This window comes from Tenrec ecaudatus, chromosome 16 (assembly GCF_050624435.1).
Source record: "Tenrec ecaudatus isolate mTenEca1 chromosome 16, mTenEca1.hap1, whole genome shotgun sequence".
NCBI lineage: Eukaryota > Metazoa > Chordata > Mammalia > Afrosoricida > Tenrecidae > Tenrec > Tenrec ecaudatus.
In genome coordinates this window covers 80,022,695-80,041,829 of record NC_134545.1, presented here as the reverse complement: position 1 = coordinate 80,041,829, position 19,135 = coordinate 80,022,695, and the positions used below count along the sequence as shown (strand labels likewise).

The 19,135-nt window shown below is 50.6% G+C and overlaps 1 protein-coding gene across 17 annotated transcripts in view; it reads left to right on the top strand.

Moving 5' to 3' along the window:
- The window catches only part of SORBS1 (sorbin and SH3 domain containing 1), a 280,510-nt gene that overhangs the window by 213,980 nt on the left and 47,395 nt on the right, over positions 1–19,135 (top strand). For 8 of the 17 annotated variants that reach the window (XM_075534910.1, XM_075534908.1, XM_075534906.1 and 5 more), the window contains 3 exons: positions 2,448–2,562; positions 8,308–8,391; positions 17,671–17,720. In XM_075534910.1, coding sequence (XP_075391025.1) covers positions 2,448–2,562; positions 8,308–8,391; positions 17,671–17,720 — 249 coding nt within the window. Of the gene's footprint in view, positions 1–2,447; positions 2,563–8,307; positions 8,392–12,313; positions 12,380–12,957; positions 13,060–17,670; positions 17,721–19,135 lie in introns of all 17 variants that reach the window. The other 9 variants (XM_075534905.1, XM_075534903.1, XM_075534907.1 and 6 more) reach the window with 2 other exon arrangements.

The following is a 19,135-nucleotide window of genomic DNA, read 5'->3' as shown; positions in this document are numbered from 1 at the left end:
CTCGGTCTCTCAAGGAGCAGCTGGTGGATTTGAACTGTCAACCTCGTAGTTAACAACCCCAACATACGTAGCTCACAGCACCACCAGAGCTCCTTCACTGGGACCGGGAGCCTTCTTCCTGAGGAAAATGGAAGCAGAACTGTATCTTTTTGTCTCATGTACACACAGCTTCTGGGCTTTTTGTTTTAGTCTCTGGAACACAATCTGCCAGGGAAGTGTGATTTCTCTACGCTGAACCAGGCAGCAGTAAAGCTAGAAGTCAGGTAGACCTTGGTCCGTACTCTCATACCTATTAACGATGACTTAGCCTTTTGGCATCTCATCATCTTCTTTAAAATGGGGGTAAAATCAGCACCCTTCCCACTTAGAAATGTTGCATGGGGAAAACGGGATCATGTACATCCGCCTGTGCTTAACGAATGTTGACAGTAACGATTGCTTTTTCACAAGAAGCGTCTTAGCCATAAGATTTGCCGTGTGTCCATGTGTCTCGGCAGATTCATCCTGTGCATGTCAGCATTGTCACGCCCCGTGTGCATACTGATAAATTCTGGGGCAGAAAGCAGCATTTGTAGACGAAGCTTCACTTTCCAGGATCAACGTGCTCTCGCAACACCTGTGATTGCGAGTAGCTCTCTCAGTGATGTCCGTTTTCTCTTGATGCCTGCACTGAGAGCCCATTTCCTCACGACATGTCCTACGGTGTCACCTTCCTCTGTCATCTGGACTAATGTCCCGTGTGCCTGTTCAGCACCATCTTCCACCACGTCTCAACACAGACATACCAGCCCGTTTATTTCCACCCCCACGGACATGCTCAGTTTCACGCCTCCGCATCCTTTATATCACTCTAGTAAAGTGAGTGGCTCTTTTAAAAGCCTGACCCGGGCCCAGTGACCTCGACCTGAGGAGCTGATTAATTTGAAGTGAAGTCTGAGACCATTCATAAGTCCTTTATAGGCTCCTTCATCAAGCACCTATGGGTGCCGCCTTGGTGCAGGCCGAGTCAGGTGTTCTGGAAGAACTGAAAGATATCTAAGTCTTCACCCTTACCTTCAGGAATTGTATAACCATGCCATTGGTGGGTGTTTTGATAGAAGATTCTGTAGAAGAACACTGATCCTAAGGGGGAGCAAATGCAGAACAGAATTTCAGAGTCCAAAACCTGAATTTCTGGAGCCTTAAACCAAAACTATCCCCTGAAGTTTTCTGTAAACCAAACAATACAATAGTGAAGTTTAAGTAGTAAAGCATGCCTGCCTTAGGTCCTCTGCTCTCCATAAAAGCATTATCTATATATTTACATATATATATCTATATATTTACATATATATATAAAGCATTATCTCTGAGGTCAGACTGCCAACAGCAATGGGGAAAGAAAGGGTGGAGCAGAAACATCAGGGCAGAGGGCATGTGTTAATGGTGAAGGAACAGTTTGGGACAAGGTGTGGAGACTGGTGGCAAGACATGAATCTAATCAATGGCACTGTATGATACACGTAGAAGTGGGTGAAGTTGGTCTATGTTTAGCTGTTGGCATTTTCCCAACCACAATACATGTATGTATATATATGTATAAAGTTCATAGCATTACAGGAAAAGCTACATGTCGTCACAGTACAAAACGTACATGGATGTAAGATCTGCACGCCACCTTCAAAGGCTTCAGGCTGTGCTCCAGACCATCCCTCCTGGAGTCCATGTTAAGGATCCCTGCCCAAGACTGAGCTGGGTAGGCCGGGGGTGGGTGTGGAACAGGCAGGGACAGACTCACAAGAGTAGCCCACCTTTCCTGAGTGATTGCCACGGAGCGGCCACTGGGCCCGGCCATGGATGCACCACCTCATGTAATCCTCCCCCCCCACTGGCCATGGAGACCACGCCACACGGTATTCTGCGTGCTGTCTCATGGTGGCCCCGTGAATGCCAGAGCAGAACTGCGCAGACGTAGACCACCGGGACTTTATTCTGAGATGTCTCTGGGTGGACCTCCCGTCGTTTTAGCAAGCCGGCCAAGCATGCTGCCTGGTGGTAGCTCTCGGACTCTCCTGGTCCTCACGACCACCTCCATGTTTCTAATGAGGAAAAACTGAGGCGCCGAGGGTGAATTGCTTGGCCGAGATCACCCGGCTAGCCGATGGCGTAGCCAGGACGAGAACCACAGCCGACTGGCTCCAGCGCCTGCGTTTGGTCGCTCGCTCGCTGCACTAGAGCGAGTGGGAAGCAGTCGTGCCGCAGGGTGATACGCTCACGAGAACAGAGCAGGTGAAAGATGTTTCCAGGTCGAGCTTGGCTGGTGTCGAGCTCAGGACACCAAGACTGAGCTCGTGCTCCAGTTCAGGTTGCTTAGCTGTTAGCACAACTGGATCCCCCCTCAACTCTGATGTTCTGCTTTATATGTCAGTTTTCCCGAGAGGCGCTCTAACAGGATTTTGTTTCTGCAGAAACGACTGGGAGCCTCCAGATAAGAAAGTGGACACGAGAAAATACCGTGCTGAGCCCAAAAGCATTTACGAATATCAGCCGGGCAAGTCCTCCGTCCTCACCAACGAAAAGATGGTAAAGTGCACTCTAAAGCCTGCTGTCTCACACTGCCCGGGCAAGGGCTCTGATCCGGATGCACTGTGCAGTTGGATTACGTTCCCCCCCCCCCCCCAGATAGGCTTGCTTTGTTTAGAAGACAATGAGAAAGCGAAGTATTTTTACCCTTTTCATTTTTGCAGGTGTTCATAAAAACAAGCCCCGAGAGACTGCTTCTTAGCTGTGACTGTGGCGCTTTGTGTGTGTGGTTTTCACTAACATTCATTTTGGTACTCTTGTCGAGATGGATTTTACCGGTGTCTCGTTTTCAGTGTCTAACAGTTTATCAAGTTATCAGTCTGGTTACTAACTGGAGGGCCGTCAGCCGTTGATTCTCCAAGTGATTCTCATTTGAATGTAAATCCCTTTTGCAGAAGTTTCCAGCACCTCGTTAGCTGAATAATTAATCTCATGGTACGGCTTGGGCTGTGGTGGGGAGCCCAGGCTGTTGGAAGAGGTCTTGGAGACCTCCCTGCTCCAGCAGGGCCAGTGTGGAAGCAAGATTCCCAGTTCCGCCTGGCTCATCACATCTCCGGCAGTTGCAGTGGGGGAATGCTGGTTTGGGTATAAGAGACCACCCGGGAAAGACAGGCTGTTCTGTGCCACAGGAAATAATGTGGACAGACCCATTCATTTCATAGCTGCCAATCGTGTTTCCTTTCAGGGACCCATCATTAGAAAAAGCTGGTTCATAATCTGACTGTGGTTAAAAGGATTCTCTTCAGCTCCGACAGCATTGCAGCCCTCTGCCCGTGACAGCAGGATAGAATTATCGTGCTGGGGCTTGGTTCTTATTAAAGTGGTGCTGTTACCATGCCGCTGCCCTAAAAGCAGGCCCCAGACCGCGGGTTCCCGTGGGTTTCCCTCTGCCCTACATGCTTTTAAGGACTGACTGATGTGACTTTTCCAAAAAATAGAGAGCTGACATCTTTAGAAGCACAAAGGGATAAGTCATTGTAATTACCAAAAGAAGGTCAGCAGTTCACAGAAATGCTCTTTCTGTGTGCACGTTATTTTAAGCAAGGAGGGTTGGCGAGGCATAGCATTTTCCCTCTGCAACCCCCCACGCCCACCCTTGGTTAGAGGCCCATCATTCTGCTTTATAAAGTCCCTGGTACATCATCGATGTGGCAAGGTCACCTTCCACACGGGTTCCTAGGCAACCGTGCAGGTGGGGCTCCGTTCGTGGCATCTAATAATAATGTCTGGCACCTTCCAAAACATACCAAGAGGGCTTCAAGACCTTCCTGGGAACGCGGAAGTAAAAGACAGGGGAGTTTTCCCACGAACCTTTTGAAGTCCCCTCCTGTCAGGGCTTCTCGGGGGCCTTTGGCTGTTTTCGTTTTACTCGCATGACCACCCATCGGCTGTCCTTTCTTTGATTGACGCCTTGCCCCTTAAGTTTTTCCTTCATTTCCTTTCCTTGTTTGATCCTTAGCCACGTCACCGCTACTCTGAAAAGCCTGTTTTGTTTTTTCTTTTCTCCTTGAAACCGTTATGCTCACAAGTATCTTCGATACTTCTCCAGTTTGGGAGATCATTTGTGTTGTTTGTTTATCAATCCTGAAACTAAGTGTGTGATTCGCCCATGGGGGGGGTGTCCTTTTAGAGGGTGGGGGTGACCGGCTGAAGGGATTGCTTGCAGAGCATCGTGTAGGTGTGCCTACCCAAGAGCCTCTTCTGCGTGGTGCCCAGGCCCTCACTGGACCCTGCAGCGTTGAGCCCGGAGGGACCGGGACCTCCCAGTCCTTCCATGTAGTGTCTTCCTCCCAGCTGGCCACTGCCCTTCCAAGGACTGTTTGTCTTTTCAGAGGAGAGGCACTTCAGGCAGATCTTGACCTCTTGGGATTCTGCCTCTCACAGAAGCAGTAGCTGGGTCAGCCTTTGAGCTTTGGGCCCCTCTCCACCTTGTTGGCTCCCGGAACCGACGCTGGGCTAGGAGTTCTTGAGGCGTGCGAGTCTCGCCGCTGGGCAGCCGGTGGACGGGCTGGCAGAAGCTGGATCTGCCTCCCTCTTCGTTGTTGTTTACCGTGGATAAGTGTGCCGACTAGTGGCCGAGGCAGAAGCTAAGTTTTCCCTGAGAGATGTCCATCTCGTTTTCTAGTTTCCATGGGAGGTACTTGGGGTTGGTTAAACCTGGCCATTTAAACCACGCGTCTCAGAGGTTTCCCTGGCCGTTAATCGGAAGAAGTGGTGGAGGGTAGACCGGAGAGCTCTCTCAGGGCGCATCTTGTCCTGAGAACACACCAGACCCCCGCAGTCAGTGAAACCCCCTCAGAACCACCCCAGAACAACTTCCACTGGGATCTGCTTTCTTCTGGCCTTCAGAGTTTAGCTCTTACACGGCCAGTCCCTGCATCATACTGTTTCTTTATCCTTTCCTCCCGGGTCTCTAGTGGAACTAACGTTCAAGTAAGCACATCTACAACGGATAACTTACAAACCAAGCCCCCGGTGAGACGGTGGTGCCTGCGCCCCCAGGCCGGAAGGACAGACTTTAAAAACAGTAAGGACGGACGACACGGTGCTCTGTTCTGGAACGGTGAATCTCGGGCTTGGTGTCTTCGCAGACCATGGAGGTCACTTTCAAATTCCTCGCTTGGCTTCTGCAGTTTGACACGTTCCCCTTCTTCAGCTCAGCGTCACCCACAAGCTTGGTGGGTCTGCCCCTTCTCGTGACAACAGTGGGAAGACCGTCCGGCCAGCAGTCGGAAAGCCTGAATTCGGGGTTCAAGTTGTGACTCCGCTTTCTGTCGTGAGGCAAGTGGCGCTGCCTTGCGGACCCCCCCTGTAAAGTGGCCTGCGAACCTTGCTGAAACATAAAGTGAGAGGACCCCGCGGGTCAAAAAGCTGGGAACGCTATAAAGTGGACTCGTGACCATACCCCGTCACGTCACTCAGTTAATTAAAAGCTTAAGGCTCTCCTCTAGGCCCCATTCCCAGTAGCAAAACTATCCTGGAGGGAAAATGGGGCATTTTCCTGAGAAGCCACCTGACTTTTCTAAGGGCCTATCGCCCTGGGACGAGAGTAGCCTGCGGCGCCCACACTGCCCAGCCTTTCCTGCTTGTGCCGCGCTAGGGCTCCAGCCGGGTCCCAGAGGCAGAGGTTAGTGCGGGGCCGTGGTACCTTTTTACCGTAATGTCTGAGGAGCCGGCTGCGGACCCAAACTGATTGATCCACAAGGGCCGCTTCAAAAAGTTCATGGGTGGATGGAATTAAAAAATAGTGGACATTTCCACACACTTTCCGCAGTCCCCTCATACCTCCTGGCTTTCCTCTGGGTACAGCGCCGATGTGACCGTGAAGCCACTCTGTAGACATCCCCTCAGGATACAGTGGGCTCATCCCCAAGACTGCGACTCCCAAAACTTTCTGTTTTCAAAGAGTCGGTGCATTAAAAAATAATAATAAAATCAAGCCTGACCTATTCCCAGAGAGTAGTTTATAAATAGTCTTTATAAAAGTGATCAACACAAAATAAGGTTTCCATGAAACCCCATCGTATAAGGATCTAGAATATGGCCCAATGTCTGAATTGTCCCTCTTGGATGCTTGTGTCCTTGAAGTTGCCAGGTCTCATTTCATGGGAATAAATGCGCAGCACTCAGTGCAGTGAGCACAAGCCTTGCCCTGCAAGATTTAAACTCTAACTTGCTGGAGCTGGTTGGACACGATCTTAACTGGTTGTTAGAAAGGACAGACGTCGCTGTCCCTGTCCCTCTGATTTCAACTTCACGCGCTCGCATCCCGTGGAGAAAGGTCCTCTGCCCTATGCCCAGCGCCTTCGCTGCTTCCAACACAACCAGCAATAACGGCAGAGCTTCCCCTGAGAGTCCTGAAAGCACGGTTCATCGACGTCGCAGATGGCACAGGCGTTTCTACAAGGGACAAGCCGGAAGAAGCATCGTTTCCGTTGAGTCCACACTGATCCCAGTGACCCGAGGTGTCCGCGTCGAACTGTTGCGCCATGGCGTTTCCAGTGGCTGAGTTGGGGAGCGAGTAGATCGCCGGGTCTTCTGAAGCACTTCTGGGTGGACGAGTACCCACCCCCTTGCAGTTAGCTGCTGTAAGTCCATTCACAGGCTGCCTCATCCAGGGATGGCTCCGGCCACACGGAGCTGGTCGCTGTACTGCGCCCCAAGGGGAACCGCCTGTGAAGTGTTAGCATCGGAGATGTGGGCACAAGACCCTTCCTCTGGGGCAGTCCTTGTCCGTGTCCCCAGGAAGTGAAGTTTCTCCGATGATGTTTTTTATCTCAGGAAAACATTCTGATTTTTCCCCTCTATATCAAGAGACCTCCAAATGTTTATGGGAAACTCCATCATCTTTTCATTCCATTTCCACCCCCTTTTTGCGATGATTGCCCTCACTGTCAGAAACCCACAGGTTGGTGGGTTTTTCTTTTTTTTTCTGGTTTGTGGATTTTTTTATGACAATTTCCCCCTGAAATTTACATATGTGTATGTTATGTGAATTTATACCACTAGCCTTCCACCTCTTGTCTCAGGTGAACATATCTCTAATTTATTAAGGGAAAGTCCTGATTTGCTTTCTAGGCATTCATTTTTTTCCAGTTATTTCCAGAAACACTTGTCATTCCACCATGTGAGTTATCAGATCTTTATAAATATTTGCTCAAACATTAAATCCCATGGGTCAGATTATCGGTCCCTGGGCGCCCCCTCCTTGAGCTGTCTAACGTGAGAAGTCTTAATTTGGAACATGATCCAGTTTCCCCCCCTTCTGTTGCTCTGTCTTGTCCAGTGTTTTCTTTGCTCTGCTTTTTGCCAGTTCTCTAACATGTATTTGTTCGAACGCAGAGTACCCTCTGTCTGTATTCATCCCCACAGATGCGTGTGTGAACTCTGTTTATTTTCCCTTGTGTCCTGTGTTTTTCCTTATATCATCTTCCACTTGATTGTGTGCAGGACATGGTTTCTCACCTACTCATGTGCCATTAAAGATGCAGTATTAACCGATTGGCTTTTATAAAGTGCCCGTATCTGCGTTTATTTCAAAAACCCGCAGGCCTCTTTGCAAAGAAGCACTAAAACTACTAGCCCATTAAACAGTGTTTGTTTTGCTCCCCTGGCATAGATGGCTAAACGTTTGGTGCTCTCACCAGGCTGTGCACTTGTAACTCCTAGTTCTTGGTACAGCGGGAATAAGGAGCCCCCGTGGGGAGGTGTTGGGCTGCTCACCACAAGGTCTGCGGTTCAAACCCACTAGTTGCTCTGTGGGAGAAAGCTGAGTCTGTCTGTTCCCGGACAGATGTACAGTCTTGGCAACCTCAGGAGCAGTCCTACTCTCTCCGACAGGGGGCAGTGGGCTTGGGTTTGGGGGGGACTCTGCTCCCATGGCATGGAAAACACATGCTGTGCCCAGATTCAGGTTTATGGTAGAGGGCAGCAGTGTCGTTCGGAACTTACATCTGCAGTCCAATCGCCTTCTGCTGTGGGACTGAGGACGAGCCACTCACGGCTCCGTACCACAGTTTCCCTTTAGAAAAACAGACCCATCCTTGTCCAGCCCTTTAGCTCCATCCAGTTCTTATTTTTATTTTTGCTTGATGTCAGGTGAAAATGGACGGTGGCTGCGATTACATGCCGTTGCTAGACTGCCCCGGAAAAACCACTGCATCTCTACTGGCCTCTTCCTGTGTAATCTTGGCATAATGTTATCCTTCTCTCTCTCTTCCATTTCCTTGTCACCAACCCCTATAGAGTCGGGATATAAGCCCAGAAGAGATAGATTTAAAGAATGAACCTTGGTATAAATTCTTTTCGGAATTGGAGTTTGGGAAACCGGTAAGTTTAATAGCCTCACTGGTTAAAGCCGCCTTTTGAAATGATGCTGTTGATGCGCTGTTAGAGAATCAGAAGTCTCAGGACACGGAAGGAGCAGCACTCAGGCTCCCGCAGTGGGGTCCATGCTCTCTGCCGCCTGTGAGGTCCCCCGCTGCCTTCGTTCTCCAGGAGGGGCTGTAGGTTCTGCAAGTACCTCCTGCCCAGCTATCCCAGAGAGACGCACGGCTGCACTCTTGCTTCCCACTAGCCGCACAGGGCCACCGGTTCTCACTCCCTCGACCCGTTCTCATGGCAACGAAAGACAGGCAGGGAGCTGCACTACACACGTGCACGTGCGCACACAGCACCGAGTCTGTTGTGAACGGCGTTTTAACAGCACAGGTGCGAGGGAAGGACCTCTCCCTGCAGGCGTGGCCCATACATGCACCTCCACTCGCACTCACTTTTAGGGAATGGGTTGGGGGGCATCGTTTCCAAAATTTGAGAAGGAAGAGAGGAATTTTAGCAAATTAGGCGTTCAGCAGAATGTTTCGCACCTTCTGGCAATAGCTCTGGGTTGGGTTGGGTGCAAAAGACCTCTTGGCACTTCTTAGCCCAGCACACACAGAGAGTCCAGTTAACATCCTAATTAATAAACTGCTTTTTTTAAAAAAGAGAGAATCTTTAGACCAAGGAGTTACCGGGAAAAAATGAGACTTTTGGCAGATATTTGCTTGAGACCTTAAAAAATGAATCCAGCTTCTGAATTACTCTGATTTAAGATGAAAGCTTGATTTGCAGACTGGAATTAACGTTATAGTTCAGCAACGAATCAAAATAGGCATCTTCCATAAAGACTAAGTCAAAAGCAGGTGCTCCAGAAATATGCTTTGAGTTAGCGATGGGCTTTCGCCTGAAAGCCCAGGCCACTTTTGAATTCAGGGCGCCTGCCTTGTGAACATACTGACTGGGGAAACAGCTTTCCCTGCAGGCTCCCGACTAGACCCCTAGTGCTAAAGAGCAGCCACGGTGTTGAGTGAACACCACCCTCTAGTGACCAGAGGAGGGCAAAGCAACTCACCTCCAGGCTGCCCCATCCTCCTTCCTCTTCCCTAAAACTTTTGGTGCCAATGCCACATGGTCTCCTTCGTCTCCCTTTTTCTTCTCTGTTGTTCACCTTTCACACACCAATTAAGTCTCTCTTAAATCTGTGTTCAATCATTTAATAGTATTCTATTTCTTTTTAAAATAAATAAAAACCTTTTAATATGTGTATTTCCAAAAGGGGGTAAAAATTACAATTGATATGTAACAGTAATGCCATCCATCCAACAATACCTTCCATCAGAGAAATTTTTGTAAAAATACGCCCTTTGAAGTTAAATGAGGAGCAGAAGTCCAAACACACTGATTTCTCTAAGTCCCTTTCAGAAGCCACAAATGTCCAGCTATCTCCTTATCTGCCTAAAATTTAAACCTGTTTTACCAGGTTTAGGAGACCATTTTTACCTCGGATTATTTATGACTTATTTGTTCTGCCAAGTCTATCATCGCAAATCATTTTACTCTTGTTAACAGCCGACAGTATTTCAGTCCCGGGAAACATCAAGTGGGTTTCTGTGACTAGCTTGGTCAGGTCACACGGTTTCCGCTGGAAAAGGTCCTCTGGGCACTGAGTGCAAACGATTGTTAGGCACGCGATCCAGATCCGCGTGCGTGTTGAGTCTCCCCTATAATGTGCATCTCGGCCCCCTGCTGTACCTGCCTCTGAATTACTTAGCATCTTGAGAGAGGCTTTTCCTAAGTGACGTTTCCCCTGAAGGCAGCAGCATCCTCCCGTAGACCACAGTGGAACTGCTCCTTGGAGGCAGGTCTTCTTTGAAAAGAGAACACCGCTCAAGATTTGCCAGAATGCCTCTCTGGCCATGTGCTGAGAAGTCACACTGAGGCAGGAATGCTTCCAGGGGAGTCCCAGTGGAGTATGGTTACACGGTGTGCTGCGAACCGGAAGGTACACCGTTCGGAACCAGCAGCCAGCTCTACAGAAGGACGAAGCCTTTAACTCCTGTAAGACTTCACAGTCTGGGAAACCCACGAGGGCAATTCTCCCCTGCCCTATAGGGAGGGGTCATTATGAGTCAGGATCGGCTCACCAGCCCTGAGTTTGGTTTAAGAATGACTTCAGGTTGATGGCTACAGATGACTTCCAGTGCGTGGGAATAGCAAGGTGGGTTAGGGAGAAATTATTTATTTCTCTTCACTTGCCTTTTTACCCCCAAAGACAAAAGTGTAAGAAATAGAAATACCAACAGTGTGGACCATGGACGTTTTTTGGGGGAAAAATATTTTTAAGCTATTCAGATGACTGCCACCAGTGCCGTGGAGCGCACTCCAGAAAGAGGTTACCGGCCTTTTTTTGGAAGTGACTCTGGGTGCATTAGAACCTCCAACCTTTCAAAGACCAGCCTAGCCTGCTGGCCATTGATACAGATGATCCAAAAGAAAAGTGGAGTTGAGCTCATGGGAAGCCTCCCCGTGATTTGTTCTCAGCCAGTCAGGACGCCCGGCCCCTGGTCGAACGGAGATGAGTGACACTGCACTGGCCTGTTGAGCCAAGCCTGGGCTGAAATTTCAGGAAGACCCTTGATTAACTGTTGTAAAATGTGAACTATTCCAAGACCACAGGACCATTTTTAGGAGTCTTTGAAACCATTGTAATGTGTCAATGCCAACTGAGTAAGGGACTCGGAAGAGCCCCGGGGGGTGACATCCTTGGCTAAGCATCGGGCTGCTAACCGAAAAGTCATCAGTAGGTTCTTGAGTAAATTCAAGAGGAAAAAAAAAATCTCACAATGGAAACCAAATTCAGCTGATGGTAATGAAATGTGCACACAATTCTAAACCTACTGCCAGAGTCCATTCTGACTCACGTTGGCCCTGTAGGACAGTCGGACTATTCCCTTAGGTCTCTGAGATTGTAAGTCCCTAAGGGACCGGCAGCCTCATCTTCTTCCTGCCCAGTGCTTGATGGCTTTGAGCGGCCAACCTTGTGGGTAGCAGCCTTACACTTAACCTGCTCTGCCTCTGAGGCGCCTCACACACGAGTCTAGGAGTTAGGGCTGACCGTAAACTTCTGAACCACCCTCCCTCCCAGCCCCTTTCTTGTTACACTTGGTGTCATCTGGCTGACGCTCCGGTCAGAATGCTGCGCCAATTCTAACGTGAGAGGCTGAAAGAGGAAGCAGAGAAGGGCACACTGCTTTAAGTTAAACACCGGTTGAAGTTAAAGCCTGTTCTCTGGAGGTGGGTGGTGAAAGGAACATTTATGTAAACAGCAGCACTCTCCAATTGCAACTGAACTGAGCTGCTGGTCAGTCGGCACAGTTGCACAGGGCTATGCGAGGGCTCTGCTGCCACCAGAAAGTAAGAAACCCACAGGAAGAACTTTCAGTTGACCTGACCTAACGCAGTGGGCCAGATCGCTAAATCCACACATCGGCCCAAACGTTAGGAATTTCGCAGTGGGAAAAAGCCTGCTTGGAAAATACAGACACCACCCCATTGTCACCTCTGAGGAATGAAAATGTGCCTGGCATGTGTTCAAGTCGATGGTGGTTTCTTTTCTATCTTTTCATTTAAAAGTGTTTGATATTTAAGGTCCGGCAGTTACTTACCTCCTGAGACACAGACATAAAAACAAGCTTCCTGGTTACCGTCTCCAGCCCTGGAGTGCCACAGGGTACCACTTCAGGTGGCCCTTTGACCTCCTTAGAGCAGGACACCCCAGCCCCTGCCCCTGCCCCGTTTGCTTTGAGCTCCCCTCTCTGTGTTGATACGGTCCTCTGCGTGTGCCCGCCCCGACCCCTCTGTTTGAACAAGCCTCCACGTTTGTCTTTATGTCCTTATTGCTCATTTCTTCATTTCCTCCTCTGCTTCCCGTCAGCCTCCCAAAAAGATATGGGATTATACTCCTGGAGACTGCTCTATCCTTCCTAGAGAGGATAGAAAGGTAATTCCACCGTGCCTCCTCTGTGGAGTGAGTGTGTGCGTGCGTGTGTGTTTGCTCTAGCCTTGATTAGTGTGAGTGTGTTGTGTGGGTTTTTCCCCATCTTTTTAAAAATTTGGTGTGATAGCTTTTCTTTTTCTTTCTGACTTGGTGATAAAACTATTTAACAAAGCCTCTAAGAACCTATACTAATGTTTAAAAGGTTTGGGGAAGAAAGTATTTCTTCTTCCGGTATAAAACAATTGTTACGTCCACCATGCTTTGGGAGAGAGGTATTTCCTGAAAGGTAGGTTGTGTGTTAACTGCTGTCCTCCCTCTTTAGCAAGTGGAATAGTTGTCTAGCCGCTCTGGTTACCCCGGGCCTTACGATGTATGTATGCCTAGTGTTGGCATTCGCTGTTTCCATGTCGCTAACGAATTTCCTGTAAATGCCTGTGCGTTACTCATGCCTCTTTGCCTTTTGAACGTGCAAGCCTAGAAATGTAAGACAGTTTTTGGTGTTGCCTAACTGAACCTTTCATTCTTCCTACCCTGTTCTTGAAACTAAAATATTCTTTCCCGTCTTTTCTTTCTCGAACCAGACTAATCTAGACACAGAGCCCACCCTCTGCCAAGCAGAGGTAGAGGCAGATTTAGACAAAGTGGAGACGCTTAATAAAGCACCCAGTGCACACCCGGCCCAGGTATTTCCCGCTTTCTTGTGCCCCGGCCCTGTTTGTTTTCCTTTGGCTCCACGGGGTTTGACGTAGTTGACGATGGTTATGCTGATGATTGTCGGCTGCATGGCTCTCTGGCCCCTGTTGTAGACTTCCTCCCGCCCTGCTCACGTTAGAGCTTCGCTTGGATTTCTTTAGAGCTTGCCATCTTCCTTAAACGGGATTTTTTTTTTTTGCCCCAAAAGATGCGTGTATGAAACATGGCTGGTGACGTAAACTCTTCACCCTCCCCTCAGTTGGTCTCCTCCTCCAGTTCCATGAGGCGACTCTTTAAATTCCCTGCCCTCGCCTCTGAATTTTCAGGGAGGCTATTATGCCTTGAGGTGCTAACCAGAAGGTCAGCAGTTCAAGCCCACCAGTCGCTCTGCAGGAGAAAGATGAGGCTGTCTTCTCCCGTAAAAATCTCAAGCCCCAGAAACTGAAAGAGAGGCAGTTCTCCCCTGCCCTGCGGGTCCCTGCGGCTCAGAATCAGTTGGATGTCAGCAAGTTTGGAGTTTTTATATTTGGGGTAGTTGCCTTGGCTGGGGGGTGGTGGTGGTGTGGGGTGTGTGTGTGTGTATGCGTGCGTGTGTGTGTTTCAGCCCTGGGAGATCCCAACCTCAGAGATCATTTTGATGGTCGGCAGCCATGATACGAGTGCTTCTTAGGAGCATGTCACTGGCAGACATGGGTACTTGTCATTGGAAAGACCAGAAAGTTCTGTGATTGAAAAATGCACACCACAGGCCACCAGTAGGCATTGGACACTGGACTCCCACTGGCATATTAAAAGGAGCTTTGTCTAAAGGTGATTTGTTAAGTGGTCCAAGAGAAAGCCTGCCCATCCACCCCCCACCCCCCCCAATAAAAGATATTGTTATAGAAAAATGTTAAAGCCTGTGGACGCTGCAGACGAAGCCAGAGTTCTTCAGGCGAGTGGCAGGACTTGACCATCAGGCCCCAAGCAGATTGAAGACAAGGAGAGTCAGGCCTGAGCACGAGAGATTGGGTGTGAAAAGTCACTTCGGTGTCAGATTCAAACCAGGGGAAGGGACAGAGAAAGAGGGGATGGTGGCAGCAGCCAAGGAGGGCCAGGGTGGGAGGGCCAGAAGCTGGGTGTCTGCAGGTAGACCTGAGGGCTTAGGTCCATCCCAACCCCAGAGAGTCCCCAGAGGATGAGGGAGACAGGAGTCTGTGGTTCATCCCAGAAATCAGAACTGGGAGGAAGCAGCTGGAGTGTAGCCAGTGAGTGAGTACACTTTGTGAGATATTGGGGGCGGGGCTTTCACCATTTCCTGTGCTGGGGAGACTGGAACCATACAGCTGCCCGTGGGGTTGATCGTCTCAGGCGGGGAGTAATCCCAGCTCGTTCTAGCATACAGACTGTGGTGACAGGGGAGCCCCAAAGTGGGCTGGGCATGGATGGAAGCTCTGAGATTCAGATCAGCCAAGAGGGAAAGTGGGGGCTCCTCTCGAAGTAGTCCAAAGTGATAAGAAGTGCTTATCATGCAAGGGTGGAAGGCCCGGAGGATGACTTGCCTGCAGCCTCCCTGAGGGCAGAGATTGTTCTGCACCAGAACCCCGCCTGGGGCTGATGTGACCAGGCATGTGAAACAGGCTGTGCAGGGTTCTGTGTTGGAATAAGAAATGCCGTTTGTCCTCACAGTTCACATCAGTGCCAGTGCGAAGCTAAACAAACAGAGGGATGGGCTATCAGTGCCGAGAGAGAGAGAGAGAGAGAGAGAGAGAGAGAGAGAGAGAGAGAGAGAGAGAGAGAGAGAGAGAGAGAGGGAGGGAGGGAGGGAGGGAGGGAGGGAGGGAGGGAGGGAGGGGGAGGGGAGGGGAGGGGAGGGGAGGGGAGGAGAGAGGGGGAGAGGGGAGAGGGGAGAGGGGAGAGGGGAGAGGGGAGAGGGGAGAGGGGAGAGGGGAGAGGGGAGAGGGGAGAGGGAGAGATCTTGTGGGGAACCTGGGAAGGCTTCTCAGAGGAATTTGAAGAGATCGTGAGAGATGAGTGGCACTTTAGATTATGTGCCGGGGGTAGCGAGCATCCGTTTGGGGCATGGGAGAAGTTCTCGAAAGAGTGCCCAAGTGACCTTGCCGAAGGCATCCTCACGGGAGAGAGCAGACAGGTGCCGCTGGAATGGAGAGTTGTGGTGGAAGCAGGGTGGGGGTGGCTAAGGTTGGAAGTAAGACTAGGAAAATGAGGCTTGAGGAAGATGAGGGGAATCGCTCTGAGTGCCGGGCTTGAAGAAAGAGGGGCCGGTGCGGGAACGTGGCAGCCAGGGGTCCAGGCATGAATGCTGGGAGCCTGGACGAGCAAGGGACCTGCGGGCGGGAGAAGAAAGGCAGGCATGAGAGCTGCAAGGACATTTTAATGAATTGGGGTGAAGAACAGCACATTGGGGGATGGGAGAGAGGCGCCTCAGATTTTGGCACGGTAGCTGGATGAATGAGTGGAGGCTGCAGTCCTTAACATAAGAAATGTGGGAAATTCAGGGCCCGGGTCAGTCAGTTTGGGTAATTTAAAGAATACCTATTTATGGGGGTGTTGGTCCAGTGCCATAGAGGGGAGCATTCAGCAGACAGTTGGAAATGGAGAAGACTCATGAGATGGTCGTGGACTTGAGCAGCAGTTTGAGTCTCTTTCCGAGAGGCAGTGGTTGAGGCCCTGGGAGTCAGGAAAGAGCAGAGAGGAATCCTGTTGAGAGAAAGGATGAGAGACGGACCGTTGGCAGCGGCAGGGTCCTGGCGTGGGACAGCGGTTCAGACAGCAGAGGGCCCGGAAGGCATGGAGCAAGGGGAGGCAGGACGAGAGTCAGCCAGTGCTCCAGAAAGGACCCATGGAAGGTGCGTGAATTCATACTTAGGAGGTGTCAGAAGCATGTCCGTGGAGGGTACTGGGTGAGGCTGTGGCCAAGGATTGGGGCGTCCCACAGGAGGACAGCACTGAGGGGAAAGATGGGTGAGTTTGAGGAAGGAATGCAGAGTTCTCAGGGGTCGCAACAAGGTCAGGCAGAAGTTTTTTCCCAAGGTGCACCAGGGTCTGATCCAAGCCCGTGTGTTAACATTAACATTAACATGCCTGACATGTTGGGACGACGAAGCAGGAAGGCCAGAGACTGCTGCATGCCTGAAGAATGAGCCGACCTGCCTTGGACGGAGTACCGCCCGACTGCTCCTTAGAAGCCAGGATGGCAAGATTTTGTCTTAGCTCCTCTGAACGTGTTATCCAGGAACTCATGCCTGGGAAAGCTGAGGGTCAGGGGGACAGGGGAAGACCTTCAACGAGATGGGCAGGCACAGTGGCCACAACTTGGGCTCCTGCCTAGCAGGGCCGGGCAGAGTTTGGCTCTTTTGTGCATAGAGCCACAACGCGTTGCAAATGACTCTGGGCACCTGGCAGTACAAACTAGGCATCCAAGGTGGCAGAAGAACCAGTATGCCAAGGCGTGAGAGGCTCAAGAGGGAGAGGAAAGGCAGGCAAGACCGTGTAGTCGAGGGACTGGGAGGAAGAGTGTGGATGGGGCGAAGGGATGCCAAAGGTACTATCAGGAACCAAGGGACCCAACAGGTGGAGGGGTGGCATTTCAGCAGGCAGAAGGCCAGGTGAGTGACCCTCTGGTGAAGGTAGCCTCCCCACCATCTTGTTTTTCTCCTTTCACATGTCTTTTTTTTTCTCCCCGCCCCCCCCCCCCACCCTGAGAGTTTCTTCTCTTCCCCAAATGTCTCTTCTCCTCCAGGGAACTTTTTCCTTCCCTAGTGTAAAGGGTCATTCTTAGAGGGAGGAGACTTTCCGCGGTTAACGTTTGCCCTACTTTGTTCAAGGACCCCATCCCTCTCAAACACAAACAGGCTGAGCCCTCCCGTTCTTCTCCCCCAGGCGACACAATGAGGGGACCGGAAGCATTGATGGCATTGAGCTTTCTCTGTACCTGTCTCTGGGTCCCTTTGTTGCCTTCTATTTGTCTCATAGCTGGATAAAACCTCCCCGGCCCCCTCCCCCAGCTGAAATGGTCGTGAACATTTGTGTGGTGAAACTGCCTGTCCCCCCATTGGCATGCTTCTCAATCTGTAGGTTGTGACACATGCACTCATGACAGCCTGGTCGTTCCCAATGGGTTTTGTATGTTCTGCGTCTAAACAGCTGGGTGGCTCTCCCTCTGGGGGTGCATCTGGCTGGCATGCATGCTGGGGTCAGTGATGACGCGCTTACCAGGAGGGTCTGAGGGGAAGCCCAGGCCCGGGGTGAAGTTGTGGGAACATTAATGCATGTTGGCCACGTGGTGGTCCATCCACCCAAAGGGACTGCCGCGTGAGATAAGCAGAAGCCCAGGGGGGCTCCTCTGACCCCGAGGGCCTTGACGGCCTTCACTGGGAGGCCCATGCCCAGAGTGTAGATGAGTCCACCTGCCCAGACCTGCCCTCTCCAAGAAAGAGGCCACCCTCCACCGGCCCTGAACACCTTCCAGCCAGCCGCTTTTGTCTCTCTGAGGTAGTTACCTGAATTAGAACAGCAAGTGACCAACCATGGCGTGTAATAAACTGATTCCAAATAAATCACGGATGCCCTCTCTCTCTCTCTCTCTCTGATACCTGCAGAGCTCAGCAGTCAGCCCCCCTCCGGAAGCATCATCAGAGCCTCCTGGATAGTAAGTAGCCACGCTGTTTACGATACGTTGTGTATAAGGTGTCCAGTGTGTGGTGTAGATCCAGTCTGTGTGATTTGTAGCAGTCCAGTTAGCGGCTTCCAGTGACGTATTGTTAGGTGACAAATAGCTAATATAGTAGGAGATTTTTTTTTCTCTTAATAAATTACATTTCTGGCAAGTCATTATACCTTTGATGTCACCCCTCCTCCCCAAACCACCCCTAGGCCCCAAGGAGGGAGGTTCACGTACCTGATGGTTACAGGGTGTGGGATAGTACATACCCTGCCCACTTCTTCAGACGGTAACCAGCAGCTCCTCCACCCCCACCCCCACGCCCCTCAGCCTTCCCCACCTCACCACACAGCGACTGTTCCATTTGGCCATTTTCAGTACTAGGTGGTGCCAGTGGTTAGGCATTAGGTTGTTAACTGCAAGGTTGGTGGTTCAAACCCATCACCAGTTACAAAGGAGAAAGAGGAGGCTGGCTGCATCCATAGAGATTTGCAGTGTCGGGAACCCTGTTTAGGGCCACTCTGAGATGGCCCCGACTCTGTGGAAATGGGTTGGGTTTTGGACTTGGGCCCTGATGCTGGTTACTTGGATGGTTGTCAGGGGAAGCCAGCCCCTAACACATCATTACGGGTCAGGTAGGTGCAATTATTACAGCGATAATAAGTAAAGATCATAGTAAAGTTATAGAGAGCATGAGAGATAGAAGTGAAGTACTGAAATAAATGGAGTCAGACACGACTCATGGTAGCATGCTCACCTCAACCCTGCATGATGGTCCACGTGGAGGGAGAGAGCTCTCTTTAATGCTAGCCCAGGCTTTTTATATTCTCTGGGGACATGCAAGCCCCCTAATTACAGGTGAGGACATATATCACAGGGAGGGGTTGTGCTATAGGTACCACAGTAGTGAGAGGGGGTGGTCTAGGGACATACACGCAATAGGAAGAGGAGGGATTGGGGTACACATGTGATAAGATGGCGGATAACTTAACTTTGGATGTCACAGAGTCAGTTTGGCCTGTTCCCTGACTCAACTGATAGGGATCCTTATTGGTAGGGTGAGAACGCTTGGTTTGGTCGCAGGCCTCAGGGAGGAATAGTTTATTGTCCCTGGTAGCAGGGAGTGAGGCCTACCATATCCGAGAGGCCTACCCTGTAGTCTGGTGACTAACTGCCCTCATGGAGGATGTCTGTAAGCGTCTGACCTCTTCCCACAGATGGTCAGTGGCAAACATTGTAACCCATGCACGTAGTTCCTAACTGAACTTCTCTGGAGTCATTCTCTGCCTGGCACCCCCATGTTTTGCAGTCTCCCCGAATGAATGTGGCTGAGAGGTTTTAAACACCTCAAAGGCAAGGATTGGCGCTCTACAGGGCCTGGCTCAGTCCTACCTGCCAGATGT